General features: G+C 41.9%; 1 protein-coding gene across 2 annotated transcripts in view; it reads right to left on the bottom strand.

The window, feature by feature from the left end:
• Positions 1-26,228, bottom strand: part of LOC103464644 (semaphorin-3D) — a 43,270-nt gene that overhangs the window by 12,105 nt on the left and 4,937 nt on the right. The window contains exons 1-11 of one of the 2 annotated variants that reach the window (XM_008408877.3): positions 17,640-17,895; positions 15,418-15,610; positions 7,605-7,759; positions 6,462-6,524; positions 6,194-6,313; positions 4,964-5,054; positions 2,718-2,846; positions 2,485-2,627; positions 2,083-2,197; positions 1,230-1,299; positions 206-350 (exon numbers count right to left, since the gene is read on the bottom strand). In XM_008408877.3, the coding sequence (XP_008407099.1) occupies positions 206-350; positions 1,230-1,299; positions 2,083-2,197; positions 2,485-2,627; positions 2,718-2,846; positions 4,964-5,054; positions 6,194-6,313; positions 6,462-6,524; positions 7,605-7,759; positions 15,418-15,580 (1,194 nt within the window). In that variant the 5' untranslated portion in view covers positions 15,581-15,610; positions 17,640-17,895. Of the gene's footprint in view, positions 1-205; positions 351-1,229; positions 1,300-2,082; positions 2,198-2,484; positions 2,628-2,717; positions 2,847-4,963; positions 5,055-6,193; positions 6,314-6,461; positions 6,525-7,604; positions 7,760-15,417; positions 15,611-17,639; positions 17,896-26,228 lie in introns of those variants that run through there. The other variant, XM_008408876.3, reaches the window with a different exon arrangement.

The raw sequence follows: 26,228 nt of genomic DNA, 5'->3' as shown, positions 1-26,228 counted from the left end.
TGTTGTGATTGGATCGCGGTGCTGCAGGACACCCTGGGGCGGTTACCTTCCTGAGAATGGGAGTATCTACAGAGAGATGTGTTTTCCCATCTTCCTGTTGGGCCTGTGAAGTGACCTTCACCGCCCTGCAGGGTCACCAGCTCCTGCCTGATGGCGGCTGGGAAAAGCAGCAGTTATCTTCCAGCTGTTGGTGTGTTGAACTCACCGTTCCGGGTCTGGGGTACGGGATGCGGCCCTTGTACTCAACCCAACGATAGTCGGGTCCTTCTCTGTGGGCAAACGGTCCGTTGAAGGCGGCGCGGATGGACGCCATGGAGTAAACGCACACAGCCGATCCCTGGAAGATGGAGCTGTGGCGAGAGAGGTCAGGGAGGAGATCGATTTTTCAAAGATTATCTGTCTCATAACAAACCTGGTGACAGTTTTGACAAATATGTAAAAAACAATTTGTGTTAAAGTCACACACTGCAGCCTTAAAGACAAAAAGGAGGAGGGAGTGGAAAGAGAAGTGGCTCTGCTTTTCTACATCAGGGTTAGAAAAACTCAACCTGCTGGGCCCCTACACCTTTGACCCCAGGCACCCACCCAGACCTGACCTCTGACCCTGAACTGGGAGGGTGTGCACGTGCCAGCCAGGCGGCGGGAGGTCAGATAATCTGCAGAAGTTTTTTTAGCAGGTGAAGCTCACAGACTCCAGCTGGATTAGACGATTTTATAACCAGATTAATCAAAACACAAACGGAAGGAAAACTGATAATTTCACTAAATACGACTAAAAACAGCTGATCACTTCTGATAAAAAACACTGTAGGAAATTTTATGTAATTGTTAAAGAACCATTTCATTTCTATTTTTAGGTTTAAAAATTTTTTTTTTTTTTCTTGCGAAAATGTAATGGGTCGTTTTTTTCTATCTTTGTGGAAAAAGACATACAGGCTAAATCCTGCATTTGTTATTGTATCTATATTTTAAAAAGTTATTATGAGTCATTGGGGAAATGAGTCGTCCTCCTATTTCTTATTTTTGCTTTTTTATTCTGTGTTTTTCTTTCGTTTATTATTTTTTTATTTTTTCTGTTTTGCTTATTATAGGGCCTGACTTGATTTACTCTCAAACAGTCTTCAGAAGATAACTCCATCCCTCCGTTTCAGCTCGATGCACCTGCTCTCATTTTGTTTTAGAAACTCTCCAGTTTTTATGTCTTTGACCTGATTGCAGCAGTTTCTCACCTGGAGGTGGTGAAGACGCCGTAGATGGTCGGGTTCTGAGGATCCTTGGTTTCCAGAACAAAGATGTCCTCTAAAACAAAGGATACAAATCGAGACTCAATGTTTTATCCCATTACGTTCTCCATAAATTAGTCAGTTGAACTCAGTTTATTAAATGTTCATTTTTAAAGACAAGCTCAAAAAAAGTTGGAACACAAAATAGCAAAGTAAACAAACTTCAAGAAAAGTGAGAATCCTGAGTTTTCTTTTAGCGTTCTGAAAGGTAATGTTAAGTATTTTGTTTAAAATATTTTTTTACCTATTTTTTTTAAACTGTCACCATGTTGTGGCCGTTTGGTCACAACATAACCTGTGAAAATAATCAAGTTCCTCTACCTTCTAGAAACAACCAATTAGAGCCAAGAGGCGGGTCTTAACGCTGTCAATCACCATGTTGCGTGGCGCTGCTCATCCTGCTCCTCCCACCTAGCTCTCTGCTACTGCAGCTAGTACAGCCTGTTGTGAAGGCTCAAGCTAGTTAGCATGACTGCCTACGACGATGGATAAACGCTTTTTCTGTATTTCCACCACTACACAATTAGCAGCCAGTACATGAGGATGATTGACAGCGCTAAGACCCTCCTTCTGGCTCTGATTGGTTGTTTTTGTTCGGGAGTGATTAATTTCTTTAGACAACAATAGTCGCTCAGGGTGGAGCTGTAGTACATCCATTTTTTCTCAGATTAACTGTCTCATAATAAACTGTTACAATATGGTGACAGTTTTAACAAATATGTAAAAAACATATTCTTTATAAAAGTTACAAACTGCAGCTTTAATGGAGTAAGAAGAGTAAGGAATGGGTCGGCGTTACCGAGCTCATCGAAGTGAGTATCGACTCCCGACGGGCCGGGAACAGAGCAGACTAATCGGGCTTTCAGGAAGGTGGTCCAGCGGTTGATCAGACTCCTCTTCCCACCAACGTCATTCTGCAGGAAGGAGAAACAAATATGCACTGAAAGATTGATTATAAAACTGAAACAGGAAGTTGTTTAAGGCCTGAGCAACGTGGAGTTTTAATGTCTGAATGATTCAAGGTCAGAGCTGCATAAAAAACCTCCTAATGGACTGAAAATGAGCAAAAAAGTAGGAAAAATCAGAGGAACTGTTGGAGAGAAAGTATAGCCGTCTTATTTAATTAAAGAAAAACTGCAACAGGGTTTTATTGAAAACATTTATGATCCTTCTAATACGGCTGCTGACTGAAGCTGTTCACCTTGCAGACCCGGGCCACCCGGCTGTAGACCCTCTGGTCCCACTGGCCGGCCTCCACCGCCTTCTCCTTGAAGAAGAAGTAAACTTTATCGTCGTCTGGACTGTGAGTGTCAGGGATGGAGAAGGAGCCCACAAAGTCCGGCTCTGTGGGGGACAGGAGGCCTCCATGTTGGAAAACCGATGCATCCAGAGCTAGAAAGAAGAAATGCATGATGGGAAGAGGCAGCTGCTCACCGTTGAGCCAGTTGTGGTCGCAGGCCTCGGTGCGGATGTAATGCTGACTGCTGCCCTGAACCGAGGTGCGGAAGATCGCCGCGTTGGCCCCCATGAAGTCGACCGAGGTTCCTGCGTAAAGTTCACCATCTGAGGGGAGAAACGACAAGGTCACTGCAGGGTGAAGGTCACTGCAGAGTAAATGTCACTGCAGGGTGAAGGTCACTGCAGGGTGAAGGTCACTGCAGAGTAAAGGTCACTGCAGGGTAAAGGTCACTGCAGAGTAAAGGTCACTGAAGGGTAAAGGTCACCGCAGGGTAAAGGTCACTGCAGGGTAAAGGTCACCGCAGGGTAAAGGTCACCGCAGGGTAAAGGTCACTTCAGGTAAAGGTCAATGCAGGGTGACCTTTACCCTGCGGTAAAGGTCACCGCAGGGTAAAGGTCACTGCAGGGTAAAGGTCACTGCAGGGTAAAGGTCACTGCAGGGTAAAGGTCAATGCAGGGTAAAGGTCACAGCAGGGTGAAGGTCACTGCAGGGTAAAGGTCACTGCAGGGTAAAGGTCACTGCAGGGTAAAGGTCACAGCAGGGTAAAGGTCACTGCAGGGTAAAGGTCACCGCAGGGTAAAGGTCACTGCAGGGTAAAGGTCACTGCAGGGTAAAGGTCACAGCAGGGTAAAGGTCACTGCAGGGTAAAGATCACCGCAGGGTAAAGGTCACAGCAGGGTAAAGGTCACAGCAGGGTGAAGGTCACAGCAGGGTAAAGGTCACTGCAGGGTAAAGGTCACAGCAGGGTGAAGGTCACAGCAGGGTAAAGGTCACTGCAGGGTAAAGGTCACAGCAGGGTGAAGGTCACAGCAGGGTAAAGGTCACTGCAGGGTAAAGGTCACTGCAGGGTGAAGGTTATTGCAAAGTTAAGGTCACCGCAGGGTAAAGGTCACTGCAGGGTAAAGGTCACTGCCACCAGGGTGATAATAATTTGGGTTTTTCTTTATTGTTTAGTTTTATTTCCCTGCTTGTATAACTCAGTTATTTATAGAGTGTTTGCTAGTTTTTAGTCATTATTATTAGTTAAACATTTCTTAGTTTTGATTTTTTTTTAAATTAGTTATAACAGCAGTTTTAGTTTTTCCAAACTTTTGTTAGTTTTCAGGTGCAGAATTCATAAAGACCAAAGTATTGTACATATGTTTATATCGAATGGATAATTAATACTCAACAGAAGACTCCAGTTTTCTGTGCATCAGATGAAAAGCGACAAGCAGTTTGTTGTTTCAGTAAAGGAGTGAGTAACAGAAGGACGTCCAGATGAGGACAGATGCTTCATCCAGCTGTGAAGCCTCCATGAGACAACATGAAGCTCCAGCTGACCCCCGGGGTCTCGGTCAGGAGGATCTAAAGCTGGTGGGTTTAGTGAGTTTAGTGAAATAACTCCAGGGACCACACACACCTCCGCTCAGCACTCAGCCGGCGGGCCACGGGCCAGGGACAGCGAGCTGCTTAATGTCAGCAGAATATGGAGAGAATGACGGAAAATCATTTGAACATTGTGTGGTTGTGAGGACCAACGCTGTTATACTTAACTAAAACAAAAAAAAACATTTTCCTAATCGTTTCTGGTGACAGAAAAGGCAGAAAGACTCCTGACTGCGGCGCATCAGATCATTGAGTCCCAACCAGTATTCACAAACAACAAAAACTGAAATTAGGAAAACATTTTCGTTAACTGAATAAATAAAAATGGTAATTAATGGGGGAAAGGAAACTAAGTGGAACTACATTGTGTTAATAATACAAACTAAAGCATACTAAAATTATAGATATTATATCGTTTGTTTTCATGTTTCTGAATCTATTTATCAACCTTTTGAACTGATGTGAAGTTACAACACTAGCAGTTTACGTCAGCTACAGCACTCCATACTCCTGGCGGCACAAAACGGCGACAGCAATAGTTGGAAGAAAACGCCAGAGTCCAGAGTTTGCTGTTCAGCAATAATTAATTAAATTTTTTGAAAATGGTGTCTTTCGAGTATTCATAACCCGATCAATGTAGACATAAGCACAATACTTTGACCTTTTGAATTCTGCACCTAAAAACTAAAACTGCTACTATTGCTAATAAAGAACAAACAAAAACTAAACATTTAACAAATAAAAACTAATAAACACACTCTAAAGTTAATTATTACAAAGTGAATTAAATTAAAAATAGCAACAAAATAAAACTAAGCCATAGTGAAAAAGCCAGAGGACAGGTGGGTGGTACCGGTCAGCCTGGCGGTGAACGGCTCTCTGGGACTGAAGGGACACTTTCCGCGTCCCGACTCGACGGCGTGGGACAACCTGAACCACGGCTCCTGCAGGACGGACACAGAACGATGGCGCACAAAGATGAGCTCCGGCTCCATTTGTTTCACATCACAGAAAAACAAGGACAATGAAAGTTTACAGAAAATAAAAATGAATTCAGTTTCTTTGCCAGTGATTTAAAAAATATATATTTTGCGGGTTCTCTTTTGTATTTCCTGTTAGTTTCTTTGTTGTGAGATTTTCCACATTTTTTGTGTTTTTATTGAATTTTCTTTTTGATCCCATTTAAGTTACATTGTTATTTTGCTAAATCTGCTCATTTCTGTAACTGTTAATTACTTTGTTTGCTATTTCATATATATTTGTTTGTAAAATGTTTATTTTACTAACACAATACTGTAAAAGTAAACAGAAAAAGTACTGTATATTTTTTATTGATTACAATATGAAGAATGAGTTCTGTACTATTTAAAGAATCCATCATTTCCAATATTTTTTAAAAATTACATTGACTTTATTGCTGTTTATTGACAATAACAGCATCAAGAAGGACTCAGCGTTATATAATTTTTTCAGTTTCCTTCATAATTTCTCAGAAACTCTTTAAAATTGACTCTCTCAGCACAGGTCAGGTTCTTTTTCGATTGTGACCCATATCCGATACGTATCCGATTCAAATGCGACCCAACGTTCAGGTCGCATTCATCCGAACTGAACGTCACTGATTCTCAACAAATCTCACTGTTCTACGCGCAAGCGGGAAGAAAAACAACAACTATGACGGACTATATGAGGATTAAGTTGTTAATATGGTGCTACGGTTGGACAACAACTTCAAATATGTGAGCTAAGCTACACCGTTAGCCTCCATGTTTACTTCCGCAAACACTGAGCTCTTCTTCTTCTTTTTATGGCGGTTGGCAGAACACTGAGAACAATGACGCTACGGCGCCCTCTACTGCGCATGCGGGACACTTTCAGGTAGTTTGCCCTTTCACACTGCACAACGCATACAGGTCGCATTTACTGGCAGTGTGAACGGCCCCGGAATTGCCAAAAAATCAGAATTGGGTCACTTCAGCCTGCAGTGTGAACGCACCACCTATCTCTGAGAACATAGCAGACGTTCAGTTAATCAATATGTAGTTTAAAGATAAATAACTGTGAATAATCAAGTGATTGGTACCTCGGGGTTCTGGCCGAGCTGCAGGTAAGAACACTGCGGATGGAAGGCGCCGGTGCCACAGACGTAAACATGAGTCTTATTGAAAGGCTGCAGCACACGGACAAAGTTGGCACAATCTCTCTGGAACACAAACAATACGAACATCCAGAATGTGTTTAACAGAAGTAGAAAAAAGTGGATTACAGCAGATTTCAGATTCTTAAATCCTAAAAAATATGATCAGCGTATGAGGAAAGAAATAAATAAACATTTTTATAATAATTTTTACCTCTAGGCTTTTGCCTGCCAGCCTGCAGTGCTCCACATGTTCTCGAGTTGCAGGCCAGTGGATCTGATGGGAAAATAAAGAAAATATCCAAATAATAAACTTAAATATGAAACAAATAAGGAATCAACCACTAATGGAAATACCTGCTAAATCGCTGAAATCTAATGACCAAATTTAAAGAGAAATAAGATAATTAGTAGAGGTTACCCAATTATAAATACTGATAATCTCCTGAAGATCTGCGGTTTAGTTAGGGATCAGGAAATTAGGAAAACAGAGAAACAGCAGAGATGAACTGCTAATGTAAATAATTATAATGAACTTCGAATCAAATTTAGCTAAATAATTTCAGAATGTTATAATGAAGCATCTGTTATGTGTTTTCTAAATACTACTTGTTCAACTGTTACATTATGATACAGAATTGTTTATAGGAATCTGTTACTGATTAACATCACAGATTAACAGCAAATGCTAATGCTGCTCATGCTAGCTGCAAATGATGGGATTAATTTAGTCTAACATATAAAACATGGCCAGAAAGTAACTGTTAGTTATTCATTCCTTCAGTATTATCTTCTAATATAATCTGTTTACAGTTTGTGAAAGAAGAGGGAAAACTTGATGCTAATGCTAAATGCTAACAATTACCCTAAAAACAGAAAATAAAAACAGAATTGTTCATAAACTATCTTAACTGTAATCATCCCTAAAATATTTTATTATTATATCGTTTCTGATAAGGTTAGGTTTCACTTAGCTTAAAATCTCAAAACAAATCCAGAACTGACTGCTAATGCTAACTAATTACATGTTGATAACCTGTAAACATATAATTATTAAGCAACTGTTATTGTCGCCTACTATTTACTCATCACCGTAGTTTCTCTTTGTCAAGTATTTAGATAATATTCATCATTTTTAATATTGTAAAGAGCCACAACCAAGAAATCTCTTTAATCCCGTTGGAGGCAGCGGGAAAACGATGAATAATAAACCAAATAAACCAGCAGTCCAGAGTTTTTTCACCGATAAAACTTTAAGTTGAGCTTTGCTGCATCCAAAAGAAATAATAATGAACTCCAAGCAGCTCTGATGGTTTAACGCCAAACGAGGCGTCCATCAGAAAGGCTTGAACCTCACCTTGTGGACGGGCTGGTCCAGGTTGTCGGGGTTCAGCAGGTAAATGTGGTCCTTCCCTCCAACCAGCAGCCATCCTCGGTCCTCGTCCAGCAGCAGGACCTGGTAGTCCCCGCCAACGCCGGCGCCCCAGTAGACCGCCGAGCCGTTCCTCACATCTGGAAGAGTCAGGAACATTCAGCGGTTTATTCACAGTGACATTCTTCACACATTCAGCCCTAAAACTGCAGGATAGAAAGGAGACAGTAGACGGTAGATAGTCGCTGGGTTTCCACAGGATGCTGAGTCTCTTGGACCTCAGATCTTAGTTTAAACTGGAACAACTGAAGCTATTTGGATCAAAGATAAAGATGTTATTAAGCACCATGTCTATCAACCAATCAGAGGAAAGAAGGCGGAGTTCAGAGACTCAGTAACATGGGCCTTCACTGTGCTTCACCACCTTGCCGTGCTCTATAATCTCCAACTCATCTTTTGTAAAATCAACTTTTTTGAGCTTTTCATCATGTTATGATGTTATTCCCTCATCAAAAACAAACATGGAGTTTTGCCTTGATTCTTTCATGCATGTTTGAGAAATCCTCTAATCCTATGGCAACCATTCAGCAAAACGTCTGGGTGGATCTAGCCCCACCTTAGAGCTGCAGCTCCTCCTCAGAGCTGCAGTTTCCAAGTTTCTGCCTCACAGAGCATTCCTCCCCCTCTCTGCTCCTTCAAACTAGCCAGATGCAATTAGCAAACACCTGGTGGAACTGCTGAGCTCAATATGCGAAATACTTCTCAGTGTAATGCTGGTAAAAACATTGTTTAAAAAGACAGGCCCAATTTAAATGTGTTAAATGAGGAAGTGAAATTTCTTTTAAGTCATATTTGACATATGTTATTTTTAGAACAGATGAAGGTAAAAAAGTGCTATAAACATATAATACTGCCCCTTTAAAATCAACTCTACAGGCGGCTGAAGCTGCCTTTTCTCACTCCGCCTCTGTGTTTTGGCCTCATTCTTCACAAATTAATTCCTCATACTGATCATCAGACGTATCTGAGTTTACCTCAGACCCAAGCCAGTCGGTCTAGTTCATTTTTCCACATAGCTGCAGCTTGAACCTGGCGGCTCCTATATTAATAAATCAACAGTAATGTAACCCAGCACTGCAGGTCAGGAGAAAACCACAGCACAGAGTTTCAGTAACTCTGTGCTGTGGTTGAATGGCTCATAACTAAAGTCAACATTCACGCTGCACATACACACTGATTGACCCCCGTTTCCCCTGGGGAGGCGGCGTTAAAGCAGGCAGAAAACAACCTGGAGAAGCAGAGCAAATTAACCCTGAAGCTCCAGCTTTACGATCTGTCGGCTCAGGCCTCCCGGAGCCGGAGGACCAACCGCTGCAGCGCCGCTGCCAACCTGACGACAATCCAAGCAGAAACAGCAGAGCTCAGGAATCAAAACCGTTTCGTAGCAGGAGGCGTCGACTGCCATCAGGCTCCCAATTATTTTTACATTTCATTCATTGGAAGTGAAGCATTTCTGGCCGACTGCAGGTTCCTCACAGCTGAGGCCAATTTATCGCTGAAACTTCATCCCTCAGCTATTTGATTAATTTATTCTCATGTAATGAGTAAAACTCTGGAGCCAAACTTTAAAAATGTGGACAGAAAACTGCTTTAGATCTGGAGAACTTTTATAGAAAAGCAGCAGCCGGAACCTTTCTATCCGTGCGTTTCTGGTACGCCCGTAAATCTGACGCACAAGCAACATCCGCTAACAGCAGTGATGGCAGACGAAGCCTCTTCTTTTGACTGCCGGCAGAGCTAGGCATGTATCGTATTGTTTATTATTTATTGTAATACGTTACTTATAATAATTTAAAATTCTAATTAATTGTGTTTAAAATCCCCCAAAACTGTCCGTAATGTCAAGATTGTCCTCTTTCTCCACTGTTTGTTCAATAAAAGCAGCAGTAAACATTAATACATGTTAAAATATGATTAAATATAGTTACTTTCAGTGATACAAATCAAACTTCTCTATGTGTTTTTGAAGAGCAGTGTTAGTGTTTGTGTCGCTGAATCATGCAGTCAGAGCCATAAAGTTACATAAATAATCCTTAGTCACTTTTATTGATATCACAGTAATACCACAAACTATCATGAAAAACTTTAACTCCATCAATCTGATGGTTGAATAACCTAAATAACAGATTGAAAAATATAAATATCTTTGTTGTTGACCTCTTTTGTCTATTAATTCAGTAATAAATGGTTTTTGAATTGAAAATGCTGCTTATTTTGTTGCTATGTTGTTTTCGATTAATTACGATGAGACATCTGAATTGTTTCCACCACTAGTAAAAACATGACCATCAACATTTGGAGCCTAATGTTTAATTATTCTCAAAAGAAAAATTAAATCATGAGTTTTGTTCTGCTGATTTCTGCATCTCATCCTGTACACTTATAGTTTCTGACCATAATTTTAACTTGAGTGAAAGCAGAAAATTTCTTGCAGCTGAATTTGCACGTCCATGTTTCTGCAGGTCAGCACCAAACAGGGCTGTCAGTGAGGAGAGTGGAGCGAAACGACCCCCCGCGGAGCATGCAGAGTACAACCGTCACTCATGCGCACGCACTGCGTGTTCAGGCTTTGAATGCAGCACGCCACATTTGCTGCACCGTCCAGAAAGAAATAAATCACAGCCGTGACGAGCTGACAGGTGACGGCAGAGACCCGGCTAGCCAGCCGGCCGCAGAGGAGAGACTGAGGAACTGCAGAAGAATGCATTCAGATTTGTTTACACAGCCTTTATTTGGAGTCCTGTTAAGGAAAATAAGACATGATGGATGAAAACAGCTGCTGCGCCAGGCTCAGAAACTCAATCAGTGACGAACAAGTCGAATCAGATTCTCAAGCCTCATTTGTCGGCTTTGCTTTGTGTCTTTATTGCACAAAACTTTTTTAGTTCAGGTGCTTCAAACCAATACTGGATGGTGCAACATGTACACCAGAGTGAAGTTGTCCCCCTGCACCATCACCTTTTTTTGTGATACATTTGTGCTGAAATTTTTTTTATTTGTGTTACTATCATTTTAAAGATATTAATAAAAGTTTCCAGAGGTTATAAAAGATCAGCCAGCCCCGCCATCTTCTTCAAGTCAACCGAATCGACTACATTTCTGCAGCAAAAATTTTAATTTGTGCTACTTTTGCTTTGAAGACAATAATAAAAGTTTAAAGGTCAAAATGTTAACCAGCCCCACCACATTACCCAAATCTAGCAAAACTGGTGTCAAATGTGCCTGCTGGCTTGTGCAGTAAATTTTCAACCACACACCCCACTCCTATTTACAAAAATCAAACTTGGTGGCAATCAGCTCAGCTATACATGTGCAGCAAAACATAGCTGCACAAACACAGCAGCTATGTTTTGATGCTATGTTTGTGCAGCAAGTGTTTTGCAGAAGATATAAAGAAGAAAATATCAATATCTTCTGTTTTGCTGTGAAGATACTGATGATGATCTCTGGAAACATTTATTAAGATTTTTAAAATTATAGCGGCACAATCAAAAGTTTCCGCAGCAAAGACATTTGACACTAATTTTGATTTGAAGAAGGTGACGGGGAGGGGTTGACTTCACTCAGATAACATGTTCTACTTTTATACAATCTCAGGATTCTAGGAAAGTAAGTTGTAAGATAATCAGAAAGTAACCTGCGAGTTTTTGCAATCAGATCTTATTCTGGTGGTTCAGGAGGAAATTCTCCAACAATTAAAATGTAACCTGTAGATTCTGTAAAGTATTCGAAATGTTATCAAAAAACTCTCTGCACATTCTTGGAAAGCTAATCTGCAATATTACATAAAGTAACCAGAAAGTACCAAGGCAGTTTTAGAAAGTATCCTGTAACTAGCAAAAGCAGCTAAGCTAATGTAACTTTTATCTGCAAGCTAAGACAGACATGTAGCCTAATAATGAAAGTTTAAAGGTCATAACTACGTGTTTGTTACTACATGTAGTTACTCTGCCAGTCATTGATCCCGACAGCAGCCATTTTGTTGATAGATAATTCTCTTGCAGTGTCAATATACTTTCTTTTTGTTGATCTCGATGCCGTGGTTCATCTATGCTTTGCACTGCAGTTGCCTACCAAGATGGCGCGTATCACTTCCGGCTCAAACTTGTGGGAACTCATATCAGTTCAAGAACAAACCCTTTAGATTTTAGAGAAGTAACCTTTAAGTTTCTGGATAAATAGCAATAAGAAGAATAACCTACAAGTCCTCAGAAGTCACCACAATACAAACTGGTAGTTCTGGAAATCTTTCTACAAAAGTGACCACTATGTTCAATAAAAGTCTCCTCTTCTTCATTTAAAAGTCACGATGGAAGAACAAAGCTGCTAGAAATAAAATATAAGAAACTGGAGGAGGAGATTTAAGCCCAGGAAGTTATTTATGGAGCTTCTGCTTTTCTCTCCAATCCTCCAGGATCTCATCCATCAAGCAGCCATGATGGCAAATCGACCACAAAATGAAAAGTAAACACAGTGGGAGATATCAGACGGGAGGTGGAAAATGTGACACGAAACCCTGAAGAAGCAGCCAAGAGTTTACACCAGTCAGTGGAAATCTGTTATGCTTTGACTTCAGGTTTTCCAGTAGTTTTAGACGGGAAGATATAAAAACACACTGGCTTCACGCCGTTATGGCAACCAAACCTGCCTGCAGAACAACACTCCAGACAGCTGGTGTCAACAGAACTGTTTGACGAGGAGGAAGCTTCTGGGTCCAATCAGAACACTGGGATCACGGAGAGGCCCAAATACAGAAACCACATCCACGAGTTGTTCAATGAAAAGTACGGGACGTAACGTCTTCACTCCCATCTTCATCTGTCCATCCCTGCAGGTTCTGAATTATTGACTTTAAATCTCTGCTACAGTTTAATTTTCTGTTTCATTACGATAATATTATTATTATAATGGCTGCAGGCCAGATCAAAATGCTCTTGTTTCATGTATTGTTTTTGTACAGCAGCTAGCTGAGGACGTGGAGTATGCTAGCTGAGACACCCAGAGTGACGGCTAGCTGTGAGATTCATCTCCCGATTATCAGAACGCATCAACATGCTAAACACGCTACAATCACTTTCAACGCCGGTGGTCGAGGAATCAACCAGAGAGTCGATGGAAATGAAATCCAGGCATTTCTGACGGACTGTAACCGAAGGCACCATGATAAAAAGAACCTGATTCCCCCTCCCCTCCGATCCTTCGAAGCTCTGCTTTGTTCAATTCAGGAAACGTCCTCAGTCTCATCCATCCTTCCTTCCTCCCTTCCTTCCCTAGATCCTTCATCTTTTCTATCAACTTCTTCTCACAACATTTTGCTCTTTCTTTCAAACTCTTTTCCTCTCAAACCTACAAACTGTAATCAGAGCAAGTTAAAGGTCAAGATTGACAGCATAACGGCATAGAGGACCAACGCTCACACACACACACACGCACACACACACACGCACACACACACACACACACACACAGGTCACATTCCTGCCCTCTTCTTTCTGGATGTTTTGGGATGTGAATCAGCTTTGACAGATTTCCTGCAGAAACATGCAGCATGTTTTTATCTAACGATGCAAAAACACACCTCAGAGTGAGCTGCAGAGTGTGTGTGTGCGTGTGTGTGTGCGTGCGTGCATGTGCATGTGTGTGTGTGTGTGTGTGTGTGTGTGTGTGTGTGTGTGTGTGTGTGTGTGTGTGTGTGTGTGTGTGTGTGTGTGTGTGCGTGTGTGTGATGATGGGAATGTAGGTGTTTCCCATCCCAGTCCCTTACATGAGGTCAGCTTGTTTTGGTTGGAGCGTCAGAAACCAGCAGCAGCAGGATGAGGAGGAAGTGATGTCAGAGATGTCAACCTGACCCAGAGGTCTTCTTCCCTGAAACTTTGGGCTCCAACAGACCCTCAGACTGAAGAGGTAAGAAGACGAGATGGACACCAAACCAACGCTCCTCCTTCCTCAGACTCCGACGGACCGTCTGCTTCTGGCTTCACTTTGAACCCAACCATCGACCTCTAAATCTGACCCATCGCTGCTTCCATACAGGGTCCAGATTATGTCCGAGCCCAGATCCCACTGGACAAATCATCTGGATTGATCGAGAAATGGCATCATATCAATTGAACACAAAGAGTTAAATGCTCCTTTTGTCCTTCGCTGACATTGGTTGCGTGTTGTTGTGTGTCGAGCCCAGAACAATTTATCAATCTGCATGGATTATATTATAGCTAATCTGAGTCCAACAGCTTGAAGGAAGTGAGAGAAAGATCCAGTCAGTGGATGTAGAACCAGCGGTATGGCAGATTAGCAGTTCAGGGCTACGAACCGGCGGCGTACTGCAGCCTGGTTGACCCGGTGACCTCTGAGCATCTCCTTCTAAAGCCTCTGTAAATCTGTGTGTCGGTGACGAACGTTCCAGCAGAAACGGTTTGAATCGGAGAGAAAGGCTGTGTGACCTGGGAGAGTTCAGGTCCAGGTTGGAATCAGATCTCAGATTTTTTTACCAAGCAGCCCTGGTGCATGAAATCTGTTTCATCTGCTGAGCAATGAGATTTATGTCCAAACAGCCGAGGATCGTCCCTGGAGTGAAGGTAGCAACGCTTCCCACAGAGTTTCCCAGACTCCAGACATTTCAGCTCTCATGCAGAGTAAAAATTCAGAGGAAAAACATGTTTACAGTTTGAGCTTTGAGTCGGAGCTGATCTTCCTTTTCTAGCTGTTGGACTCAGTTGGACAGAAAATTTTGACTTAGTTCAGATTTTTGAACAACACAAGTCAGAAATGTTGGATTAATTTTACCCAAACTATGGTACAACTTCCTACCTGTCTGCAGTCCGGCCATAGCAGTTTTGGGTTTGTCACTACAGTAAAATGTTATTTTATAGTTAGTTTTAATTAGTTTTTAGAGTGTGTTTGCTAGATTTTTATTAGTCATAATTTATGACTATAAACTGATTGTGCTTTGGATTATTCACTGTTGCGTTTCTTGGCACTAGTTGGCCACAATCTAAAGAGGGAAGACATGAAGCAAAGGAAGCTGATTGTGTTCAGATGGGTTGAAGGTTTTCACCTGAATGAATGTGGAGATCAGCGTGTTTATGTCTGCTTTGAGCCCTGAAGCCGCCATCTGAGCGTAATTAACAGTTTACTGGCGGACGGTTGTTTGTCCTGCAGCCACGAACGCAGCAGGAGAAACTCGGAGTTCATTAAACGCGTTCAATGCTTCCCCTTACAACCACAAACTGCTACCGTTTAGCTTCCAGACAAACCCAGAAAGTCCAAATTATTACCTCCAAAATGTGGAAAAAATTTCTGACAAGCTGACGGAGCGGAAAAACAAAAAAACAAAACCAAAAGTTTCCAGAAGATCCATCAGAACTGATAAAGTCTGGGATGGTTTTCTGTGTTTCTGTCATTTAATGTGTTAAAAGATTTCAATAAAATATCAACTGCAATAAAAATATTACCTCCAGAGCCGGCCCAAGGCATATGCGAAATAAGCAGCTGCTTAGGGCCCCAACACCATCAGGGGGCCCAAAGAACAAAATTTGATTTTACAGTTTCTGATCTGTCAATCAATACCGCTAAATATGACATGAACGAATAAACAAAGTGAGCTAAAAGAGAGTTAAAGCAGAGTTATAGCACCAAACACTGAACCCTTTTAAACAAAACCTGACCGGGTCTAACGGGCCACACCGATCCTCAGAAGAACGGAAAACAGGAAAGCTGACACACATCTGTTTCCTACCTGAGTGAGAGAGCTGAAGCCGCGGCCCGGTCTGGCTCCAGGTCCTGGATTCTGGCTCGGTTCTGGACTCTGAAGGTTGCAGACTCAGCAGCCAGAGCAGAAACGTGGCTGCGATGAGAGAAGAGGATGTTCTGGTTCTGAGACCTGCAGCTGAACGCAGCATCTTCTCTGGTCTGACGAGTCGCTCCACAAACTGAAATGGAGGAATCAAGGAGAAAAGGGCAGAAGGTTGACTTATTAAATGTTCATTCATTTTATGTTCTTCTCATTACCAATCAATCAATAAAATGTATTTGTACAGCACATTTCAGCAGCAAAGCAGTTGAAAGTGCTTTACATTATAAAACACAAAAATAAAGTCATGAAAAAAAATCATACAGTCACCAATTAAGAAACCAGAAATAAACATTACATTTTGATGAGTCTCATCATCAAAATAATCAATACACATCAAATATATTGATTAATGTTTCATTTATAAGGTTTCAGAAGAAACTCTAAACAGCTGGGCTTTTAGTTGTGGTTTAAAGGAACTCAGTGTTTCGACTGTTTTGCAGTTTTCTAGAAGTTTATTCCATGTTTGTAGTGGATAGAAGCTGAATGCTGCTTCTACACGTCTGGTTCTGGTTCTGGGGATGCAGAGCAGAACCAGAACCAGAAGATCTGCAATGTCTGAAATACTGACAGAACAGCAGCAGATCTTTAATGTACTGTGTTGCTAAACCGTTCAGTGATTTATAAACTACCAGCAGTATTTTAAAGTCTCTTCTGTGAGCCACAGGGAGCCATAGGGACTTTAGAACTGGGTGATGAGCTCCATCTTCCTGGTTTTAGTCAGAACGCCAGCAGCAGCGTTCTGGATCAGCTTTGTAGGCAGACCTGTTCAATGCAACATCAGTGGATGAGTTTCTCTAGACCTTACTGAGACATTATTCCTTGGAATGGAAATGTTCTTCAGGTGATAGAAGACCGACTTTGTAACTGTGTTTATGTGGCTCTGAAGGTTCAGGTTTCAAGCTGTAATAACTGAAGCTGATTCTAGATTGTTTCTGTGAAAGTCCAAAGTCAATAACTTCAGTTTTGTTTCTGTTCAGCTGGAGAAAGTTTTGGCACATCCACACAGCCCTGCTGCTTCCATTTACCCTTTAACCTTTCAACCATTCGTTATTATTTTCCTTTTGTCAACAGTTGGGAGTTTTATTCAGCAGGAAAATGTCCACAGGTGTAAACAGATGTTTGAGCCTCTGATCCAACAGGAAACGCCCTGTAGGGAGGAGAAAACGCAACACCAGAAAGTCCTGCAAAGACTTTCAGGTTAAATACCAACAACATCTGTAAGTTTCCCATAACGTCACATTCCTAAAGTAATGGCTTTAAAGTATTTCTTTTCTTTTTCTTTTGGAAAGAAAGTGACTTAGAAAGATGATGATGTGATGTGTAATTTGAGTTATTTACATGTTAATGTGCACCAGCTCTCCCATTTTTTATTTTGTTATTATTTTGTTGTATTTTTTTTGTTCATGTATATTGTGTTAAGGAAAGCTTGGAAAAAAATTAAAAAGAAGCAGGTGTTGCTTCTTCTGCTGTTATTCACATTTCAGGCGGCTGCAAATCTTTCCTGTACTCTTCCCTTGCAATGACCTAGTCAAAGCCTAGACCTGAGCCTGACAAAGACTTTCATCATGTTTCATTAGAAAATAAACCAAACTCCTGATTAACGACCCGAACACGAGAACCAATGAATAACTGGGATGTTTCACTGTCAGAAATGCTGAAGTTAATAAAAAAAGACGCATTGCTGCTAATCCACCTCTGGAGACGAATAGAACAAAAAGAACAATATTCATAAATTTGGTAAAAACAATAACAGAAATATTTGAAGCAGAAGTAACAGCAGTTAATCCCCAGGTGGGCTCTATCCAGCCGCTGACCTGCAGAACCTGCAGAACCTGCAGAACCTGCCTGTGTTTATCTCTGAGGCACCGGTCCTGCTTTACTGCTCAGGGGTCAGAGGTCATCGATGCTCCAGATGCAGGAAGAGTTCAGCTACTGCAGGAGAAACGACCCAAACGGACCAGAACTCCTACTAACATATGAGTTGGATAGGAATCATTCTAAAGTACTGATGGTCAGTGTTTAACAGAAAGACGGACGGATGGACGTTTCTGAACACAGTCTGAGGCTGGGGTCACACGACTACGCTGCCCCAAAATAAATCTGACCTGAGGTTCTGCTGCTGCGGGTCGGCTCTGATCAGTTTTCACTGTAACTCCCCAGAAAACTCCGAATCCTTCAGGGAGTACCAGGTGAATCGGACCGGACCAGAACAAGGCAGAAGATTAGAGACGTTCTTATCCGATCCAAGACGACGAGAGGACGGAAACCAGATGTTTATTCAACGAAATAAAGAAAATGTTGAATTATAGCCGTGAGTCCAGATACGTTTGCATCGTTAACGGGTCTGTGGGGACTCCGTCCGCTCCGGTTCTGGAACGGCGGGAAGCAGAACTAATCCACAAAGGAGTCGGGCTGAACGGTTCCTCATAGCGATCGTTATGTTCCGACGTTCTGCAAAATAAACGAGGTCGTCGATCCAGTGTCGTTTATTGAACCTTCAGAAATTACATCAGCTTCAGCGCGTCACACCGAAGGGAAAGTAACTCTAAAAGACCCACATGAAGAACAACTCAAAACAACCCGTGTCGGTTTTACTCGACGCGCACACCCGTTGCCATGGCAACAAGCGCTCTTTTTTTTTTAATCAAAACATTTTACTGAACTGTGAAATGAGATTCCCCTTGAATCCCAGCACCAGTTTAAACTCTAAGCCGGAGGAGTTTCTCTTTCACTCCGGAGAGAAACCAACAAACGGGTCTAGATCAAGACGACCCATCCAGACAAAATGCAAGCTGTGTTTTTCCAGAACTTTGTGGGAACCGGGAAGTTCTGGGAAGAGGAAGCCTCCCCTCCAGTTGTTTCCTTGTTCAGTTGAAGTGCTGGGGGAAATGTTGTCGTCCGTGTCCCCGGGGGTTCCTGGGAAGAGAGACCGAGCTGACGTCACGCTCTGGCAGGGAGAAAACGGACCTCACGGTTCTGAAACAGCCTCAGAGTTGGTCAGATGATGTTCCAGATGGCAGCAGGTTCGAGAACACGAAGACAGCAGATCCTAGAGCTGATCTTGATCCACAGAATGGAAGATATTGATGATTAATCAGGATGTTGTTGATGTAAAATGGTAAACTTGTCAGCTTTGAGTTTTTTACAGCCAGACGTAAAACGATCTGACTGCTACCAGGTTCTGCCAAAACTCAAAAGCATCAAATGAAAACATGAGTTGAGTCTCTGCTGTAGCTGTCAGACGAGACCCAAAGCTCCACCTGAAGATGTTTCCCACCTTAAAGTCAGTATTTTCGGTTGGACTGGTCACCAAAGTAGCAACGTGTTACATTTACAGCTGCTGTGGTTCTTTTTCACTCCACTGTCAAACCAACCAACCTGTTCCCCTCCTCGCCTGTGGGGGCGCTGCACCAAGAAGGAAACAACACCAAAATCTCTGCGCGCAACTTCCTTCTTCGCAAAATGTAAACAAAATTGGAGTAGTGTCAGATTTTAGCAGTTGGAAGATTTCTTGAGCCATTTCTCCTGTTGGCACCAGATTAGCGTGTTTGTTTTGGTTGTATTTACCCAGAATGCCCTGCGCAGTCTTCCACTTCCTGCTTTTGGAGCCCCTCTCCGGTCTACAATAACTTCTGGGAAAATTTATCAACCAGCAAAATGTGTTATTGTGACATGCCTAGTGATGACTGCTGGGTGCATTTCACATTCCTCAACATGTCTGAGAGGTGACAGAAGATGTGTGGGCAGAAGCATGAATGAAGCTCTTTTTCTGCCTTTGTGTGGATATAATCAGTCCTGTGCAGTGAGAGTGATGCATGGCGGCTGTCTGGTTAGATGGATGGCTGCGGTATTGTGTCCAGGTTAGAGGGGAAAGACCCAGAGTTTGTCTCTTCAGTCTGTCTCCAGACAGCCTGCTGCTCATTCTCTGAACGTCTGACCCGAAGCTAGTCGAGAGGCGCTGGTTCTGCAGAACGCCTTCAGCATTTAAAGCCGCACTATATAACTTTTATAAAGAAAATGTTTCTTGCATATTTATTAAAACTGTCACCATTTCATGGCAGTATAATATGGGACAGATAATCTGTAAAAGGATCGATCTGAGCCGTTATTGCCTTCTGAAGAAATACAGACCAAAAACAATCAGAGGCAGGAGGCGGGTCTTAGCGCTGTCAATCACCCTCATGGAAAAGTTTATCCGCCGTCATCAGTGGTCATGCTAACTAGAGGGACCTAAACAGTTATTATTAAATACTACTTAGTTTTGTTTTAATTAGTTATAGTAGTAGTTTTGGTTTTTTCTTTACCTTTCGTTCATTTTTATGTGCCAAACATCAAAAAATTAAAGGATTGTAATGGGATTATGTTTACATTGATTGGGTAAGGAATACTCAACAGAAGATAAAAATTTTTAAATAAGCAATAAATCAATTAATGCATGATAATTTTTTTTTTAATTCAAACATTTTCATTTGCATGATTTGTTATTTTCTCCCTTTCTACCAAAAACTAGATAACAGAGGTCTTCAGTTTGTTGAATTAGTCTCAACTAGAAACTTTATTGAAGGAAAATTTTGGTTGACTTCATAATTAATTTTATTTGTGGCTTTTGTTAATTTTTTTTGGATATTTAAAATTTCTTCCACTTCCAATGTTAAATATTATTAGGATTTAAAGTTTATTGATCTTTGAGAATTTGTTCTTGCATTATTATACCTTTACCTTGAAAATGGTCTCTAAATAATAATGTCATTTATAACTTCTGGGAGAATTTTTTGTCCAGGAAACTTTGTTATGACATAAATTGCGCTCAGGAGTGCTGTAATTTGCTGCTTGCGTGGAAAAAAAACAACTAAATTTCACGTCAGTTCTGAAGGTTAATAAATTCATAAGCACAAAACACATCTCTGGTTTGAGAGTTGTTTTATAGTTAGGTTTATAAACCCACAATATATTTCCAGCTAGTTATAGTTTCTCCCCACTGATTACCGGTTTTATTTATTTCAGTTAAAAATGTTTTCTCGATTTCAGTTTTTTGCCATTTCATTTGGTTTAGCTAACCATAATAACGCTGGCTGGGACTCGATGATGCGATGCGATCCGATCCACTGCATTCAGGAGATTTTCTGCATTTTCTGTCACCATGGCAACAACTCCTGGTCTCACCGTTTGTGGGAGTTCAGGCTGCGGACGGTAACGGAGGAGGAAGCCGATTCAGACGGCAGATCCTTCATTCTGCCTCGCTGGGAAACTCTCCGCTCCGTTTCTGCAGCATTTCAATCCATCTGAAGGTTTTATTTGGCTCTGTGATCTGAGCCGAGGCTGATTTACAGCCCTCCACTCTGCACCACCCACCAGTGGCTCGATTCAGCCCGTTTCTGACCAGAACCACTTGGAAAACGTTTGTTGTCGTTCACATTTTTATGTCAAACTTTAGAGAGTAATGTGCAAGCAGAAGATCTTAAGAGGAGCCATTTTCTTTCAGAGCAACTCGGGTCAGAAAGCAGCATCATATTTCATACACAGTCCAGGTGTGAGGTTTGAAAAATATGTCCCAAAATGGCAACGCAGCCGCAGGAGCAAAGAGCACCACCAATGGCCATAATAGTATATGGTTTTCATTAAAGTTTAGTTTTATTTTGTGGTAACTTTTTGTCTAATTCAGTTAGTTTTAATAGTGTGTTCCCTATTAGCAATTATTAGTTTAATGTTAGTTTTTTCATAATTTGGTTAAGTTTTTAGGTGCAGAATTCAAAAAGGTCTCAATATTGTACTGTGTTTACATGGACACATCGAATGAGTGATGAATACTCAACAGAAAATAACATTTTCAATAAATGTATACAGTTATCGCCACTCTCCAGACTTTTGTTGTTGCCTTTTTGGGGACCAACTTACCGCCAGGAGGACTATGGAGTCCTGTAACCTGCTGAAAGTTGAAAAATCTATTTCACATCAGTTCGAAATGCTAATTAATAGATTAATAAACACAAAACCAAGGATATCATCGCTATAATTTTAGCGCACAATATAATTCCAGTTAGTCGTAGTTTTTCCCATTAATTTATGTTTTTATTTAATTTAGTTAATAAAATGGTTTCTCTCTTTCAGTTTCCGTTATTTTTGATAGTTTTGGTTAACTGTAGTAACCTTGATCGGGTCCCTCACTATGACTGACAGCCGTCAGCGGCTTTTCTTTACCGCTCCATAGAAAAGAGCTGAGGAAGATGATGAAGAGGAGGATGCAGACCTGAGGGAAGCTGGGAGTTCAGGTTTCCCATGCAGCCTGGTCTTTGTCACAGCGTCATTAGGAGTCTGCAGGCTCCGCCTCCCCGCTGCTGGTCCCAGTGTTCCCAGCAGATCCAGTGAATAGATGCTCCTTTCACCGCTCACCAGGCCTCCTAATGAGGGGCGGTGAGTGTCAGTCAGCTGGATCATGGTCCCAGTAAGACCAGATCGGTGTGAATGGTTTCCCTGACCTGCAGGTCCAAGCCCACCAGAACCAGAGCAATCCCTTTTCAAACACGTTCCCACGTAGGTCCAACCCGTTCGGATCGTCTCTCCTTTCAGAACTTAGAAGAAGAACATAGACGTCACTCAGCAAGCGCTCTGATTACGTTAGCAATATTTAATAAATTTTAAAGTTCTCCAGAGCCAATAGCATCGATACCAGATCAGAACCAGACGAAGGGCTCGAGAAAGAAGCAATCAAACTGTCGGCACTGATATAGTTTCAGCCTTAATCCGCTGTTTTATGACAGTTGGCAAGCAACGTCCAGATGTGCATTACTGCCATCTACTGGAATGGATCAGGACGCTTAGCTTCCGCCGTTGCTGCTTACGCCCAAATTTATTGCGTTTTGCCACTTCTGGCGCAAAATTATGACGCATGTCAGAGCAAGGTTACTAATGAACTAAAACTAACAAATCTCTTCAGAGATTTTAGCAAGAAGTCCGCAACAGGAAGCACAAACCTGGAGTTTTAGATGTGAAGCAGAAGCTAATTGAATCAGAGCCAACAATGTTGTTGTTCATGTTTTTAGTTCAAAAGGCCAAACATCTCGCCTAATTTCCTGGCCCAGCACCTCCACCTTCTCACCAAGATTAAAGCGAAACCAGAACATTTCAGACTAAAATGGTAATTTGGATCCAAACCCTTTTGTTGTTCCTGATTTCAAAGCAGTGAAACAAACAGAAACGCTTCCATTATTAGATTCCTCTCCGGCATCAACTAAAGCATTTCCAGATCGCTCCTTCAGCTACACCCCGAGCTGTGTGGACGATGCTGCGATTACAGCAAATTAAAGGGCATTACTGCTAATCCACCGCCAGCATTTTGCCTCATTGTAACACATGACTTCCTGTTGGAGCCACGCTGACGGAGAGAACAAGATGAATGTCTTCATCTCTGCCTCGTTAGGCGCTTTCTGACTGCCACCAACTGCTCACACGTGTAGAAAAACAACAATCAAATAAAATCACACTGAGCTCATGAAACATTTTATCCTGGAAAATACCTCAGATCTAATCAGATTTCCTTTTCTCCAACGAGTACATGGAACAGATTTCATCCTCATTAAGGTGATTTATTAGTTGGAAAAGCCAACAGGAAACTAATTGGTGCAGGATAAAGTTTTAGTTTTCAAAATGGTTTCATAATTCAGACTAGAAATGTCCGTAGTGATGACTAAAGTTGGACAGAATCTGTCTTTCATGTCTAATTTTGATTAATGTGGTTACATTGGGTTATGTAGAAGAAGGAGGTCCAGCTAAAGCATATCAATAACCACTAAACCTTTCCACAAACTCTGGAACACTGGTTGATCCCTTGAGTTTAGGACCTTTCTTCTGTTTCAATGAGTTCAACGGCTGAAATCAGTCTGGTATCAGACAGAAACTGAGAAAAAAGCAACTAAAACAACAATCTAGATGTCCAGCTGTTGCAGGACTCCTCAAGACTGTGTGGTCAGTCTACAGCAGTTCACACCACCAACGAACGGCACCCAAAAGAAAGCAAAACCTAATGATTGATGATAAATCAATGTACAGTGTGGAGGTGAAAGAGGTGGAGGGCTGCTGACAATCTGATCCACAAAACCAAATCAAACTTAGAAGATGAACCCTTGTGGTTGCACTGACCAAATCATTTTTAACCAGTTTATTTTAAAACAATGATGGAAAAATCTGAAAGCCATCGGTCATTTTAGTGGATTACAACATGTCTGGTGCAGCTCAGCTGCTGCAGAGCATTTATGGGATCAGAAAACTCCTTGTTCAGAGAGTCTTGCCAACTTCTGATCACTTCACTTGAAGAAATGTTCCCTGATTTCCAAACTTTGGCTGAAGTTTGTAATTCCAGTGTCCAGTCTGGCAGCAGAGCTCAGACTCATCCTCCAGATCAACATCAAAACAGCCACGAGATTCACCCAAAACCTGATGACCACAGCCTCTGCAGCAATCCCCCCTGGAGACATTTAATCACGCAAAGAGCATCAACCTCTGGGTGGCGACCCCCACAGACAACGCTACCAAACACGTAAAGAAACATCAGCTTTTAGGATGTTTCTTACTCACTAGTCAACAATTATTACATTCATTTAGGGTAAGTAAAAAAATAATAACATACGTTAACAGTTAAATGAGGCGTGTTCGAGGGTTGGTCTGGTACTGAAAACATCTGACTAGTTTGTTTGCTTGATTAAAATTTTGCAGCTTAGTTTAGCATTGAGCAAATAAACAACACAAAATGATTTTTATTTTCTATTAATTCAGTTTTTTTTTTTTTTCCCCCCGAGTACTTTTGACCCACATGAGAAAAAGTTTGGCATGTCCAACTTTTCAAAGTGGCACTAAAAGCATCATCCATCCATCAGGAGCTGCTGCAGTGAAACCTTAACAAAGTCAACAAAAGTCTGCTGCAGTAATCTGTTGAATCCATTTGTTCCAATATAATCACAAAACGCTGGTAGCAGCTGGACAGTTTGTTTCCATCAGAGGAAACCTGCAGCTTGGCACGCCGTCACATAAACCATGGCTACCATATATAGAACTCTGCGCTTCCCCACACATAAATACTGGAAGTTATTGTTTCTGCATACATCATGCTTCACTGTCTGCTCCCTGCTGGGCTCCACTTTGTCTGCAGACGTCCACAGAGACACACAGCAGAGCGCGACCAACACTCACACACTGCGCTCTGTGTTTGATTCACGACCTCAGGGGACACGTTTATTTGAGTCACCACGGGACAATGCGGCCGAATTTATTTTAACGCCATTGTTTCTGCTGGTTGTTGCCGTAGCTCAGCAGGGTAACAATATTTATGCCACATGAGGGCTTTATATAAACCAGCTGTGAGTTTACAGTCATACGCCTGAATGCTCACGTCAATGGTTATCCACCGTCCTTCTGTTGGAAACATCTGAACCACATCAGCTAGGGGGCGCTGTAGGGGAAACACACAGCGCCAGAAATAGAGCTGCAGTATGCAACTTTTATAAAAAATATATTTTGGTTGTCACAGAATGGTGGGCAGAGTACCCAAAAACTGTCAAGTAACAGCAGCACTACCTCAACATATTATTACTCAAGTAAAAGTAAAACGTAGTCATCCAAGAAATTACTCAAGAGTAAAACGTATTTGGTAAAAAAAAAAAGTTTACTCAAGTAATGAATCAATCATTTAATATTTAAAACAATCAAGCTTCTTTCTTCTCCCAGTGCTAGCAAGAAACAACCAATCAGAGCCGGGAGGCGGGTTTTAGCGCTGTCAATCACAATCTCAAGTGATGCTGCCCATCCCACCTTGTCCTCACCCCTTTTTTCTCACCTCCTTTCTCTCTGCTATGTTGTTAGCAAATGCTAAGTAGTGCTCAGGCTAGTTAGCATGAAACAAGTTGTTTCTCCACCATTATAGCAGCGAGTACATGAGGATGATTGACAGCGCTAGGACCCTCCTCCTGACTGATTGGTTATTTTTAGTCAGGAGCAGTGGAGGAGGTCGATCTTTTCACAGATTATCTCTCTCATAACAATCAATCTGCACTTTAGGCAGAAAGACAACAAATTTGCTTTTTGACAGTGGCTTACAGTCGTGTGTGTGTGTGTGTGTGTGTGTGTGTGTGTGTGTGTGTGTGTGTGTGTGTGTGTGTGTGTGTGTGTGTGTGTGTGTGTGTGTGTGTGTGTGCATTATTGGCGCCAGCTCCCTTCACTGCTCACAGGGTTGCAGGAGGAAGGAAGCATTCAGTTGGACACAAAGAGATGATTGTTGCCTCGGCTCAGATAAGCAGCTAATTAATTAGCTCAGCGTTAAAAAACAACCAAACAATAGAGGAAGACGAGGAGGAGGCATCAAGCTGCGACTCCTTCCTCATTAACGTCGCCTCCAAGTCATCTCTCCTAGTTAAAGAGACATTTCAGAGTTAATCCCCTCCAGTGACCCTGTGCAGGCCTTGACCTTTGACCCCCAGCATCACCTCCTCAGCTGATGAGGTAACAGCTCTGCGCTCAGCTGTTGTCTCGTCTGAATGTGAGAAACCGACGTGAACCCAGCTGGGTGGTCCGCTCTGTTCTGACTGATCTCAGTTTGACTTGGAACAAAACTTGTTGGATAAATAAAGTTTTTCCTTCTGGTTTCCTGTCTGGCTCTGCTGGGACTTCTGCAGCGGCGTTCTGACCTCTGACGTCACACCGTACAC

The sequence above is a fragment of the Poecilia reticulata genome, chromosome 5 (genome assembly GCF_904066995.2).
Source record: "Poecilia reticulata chromosome 5, P_reticulata-male-v2, whole genome shotgun sequence".
Lineage (NCBI taxonomy): Eukaryota > Metazoa > Chordata > Actinopteri > Cyprinodontiformes > Poeciliidae > Poecilia > Poecilia reticulata.
Note: the sequence above shows the minus strand (reverse complement) of the source record. Positions and strands in the feature narration are given on the sequence as shown.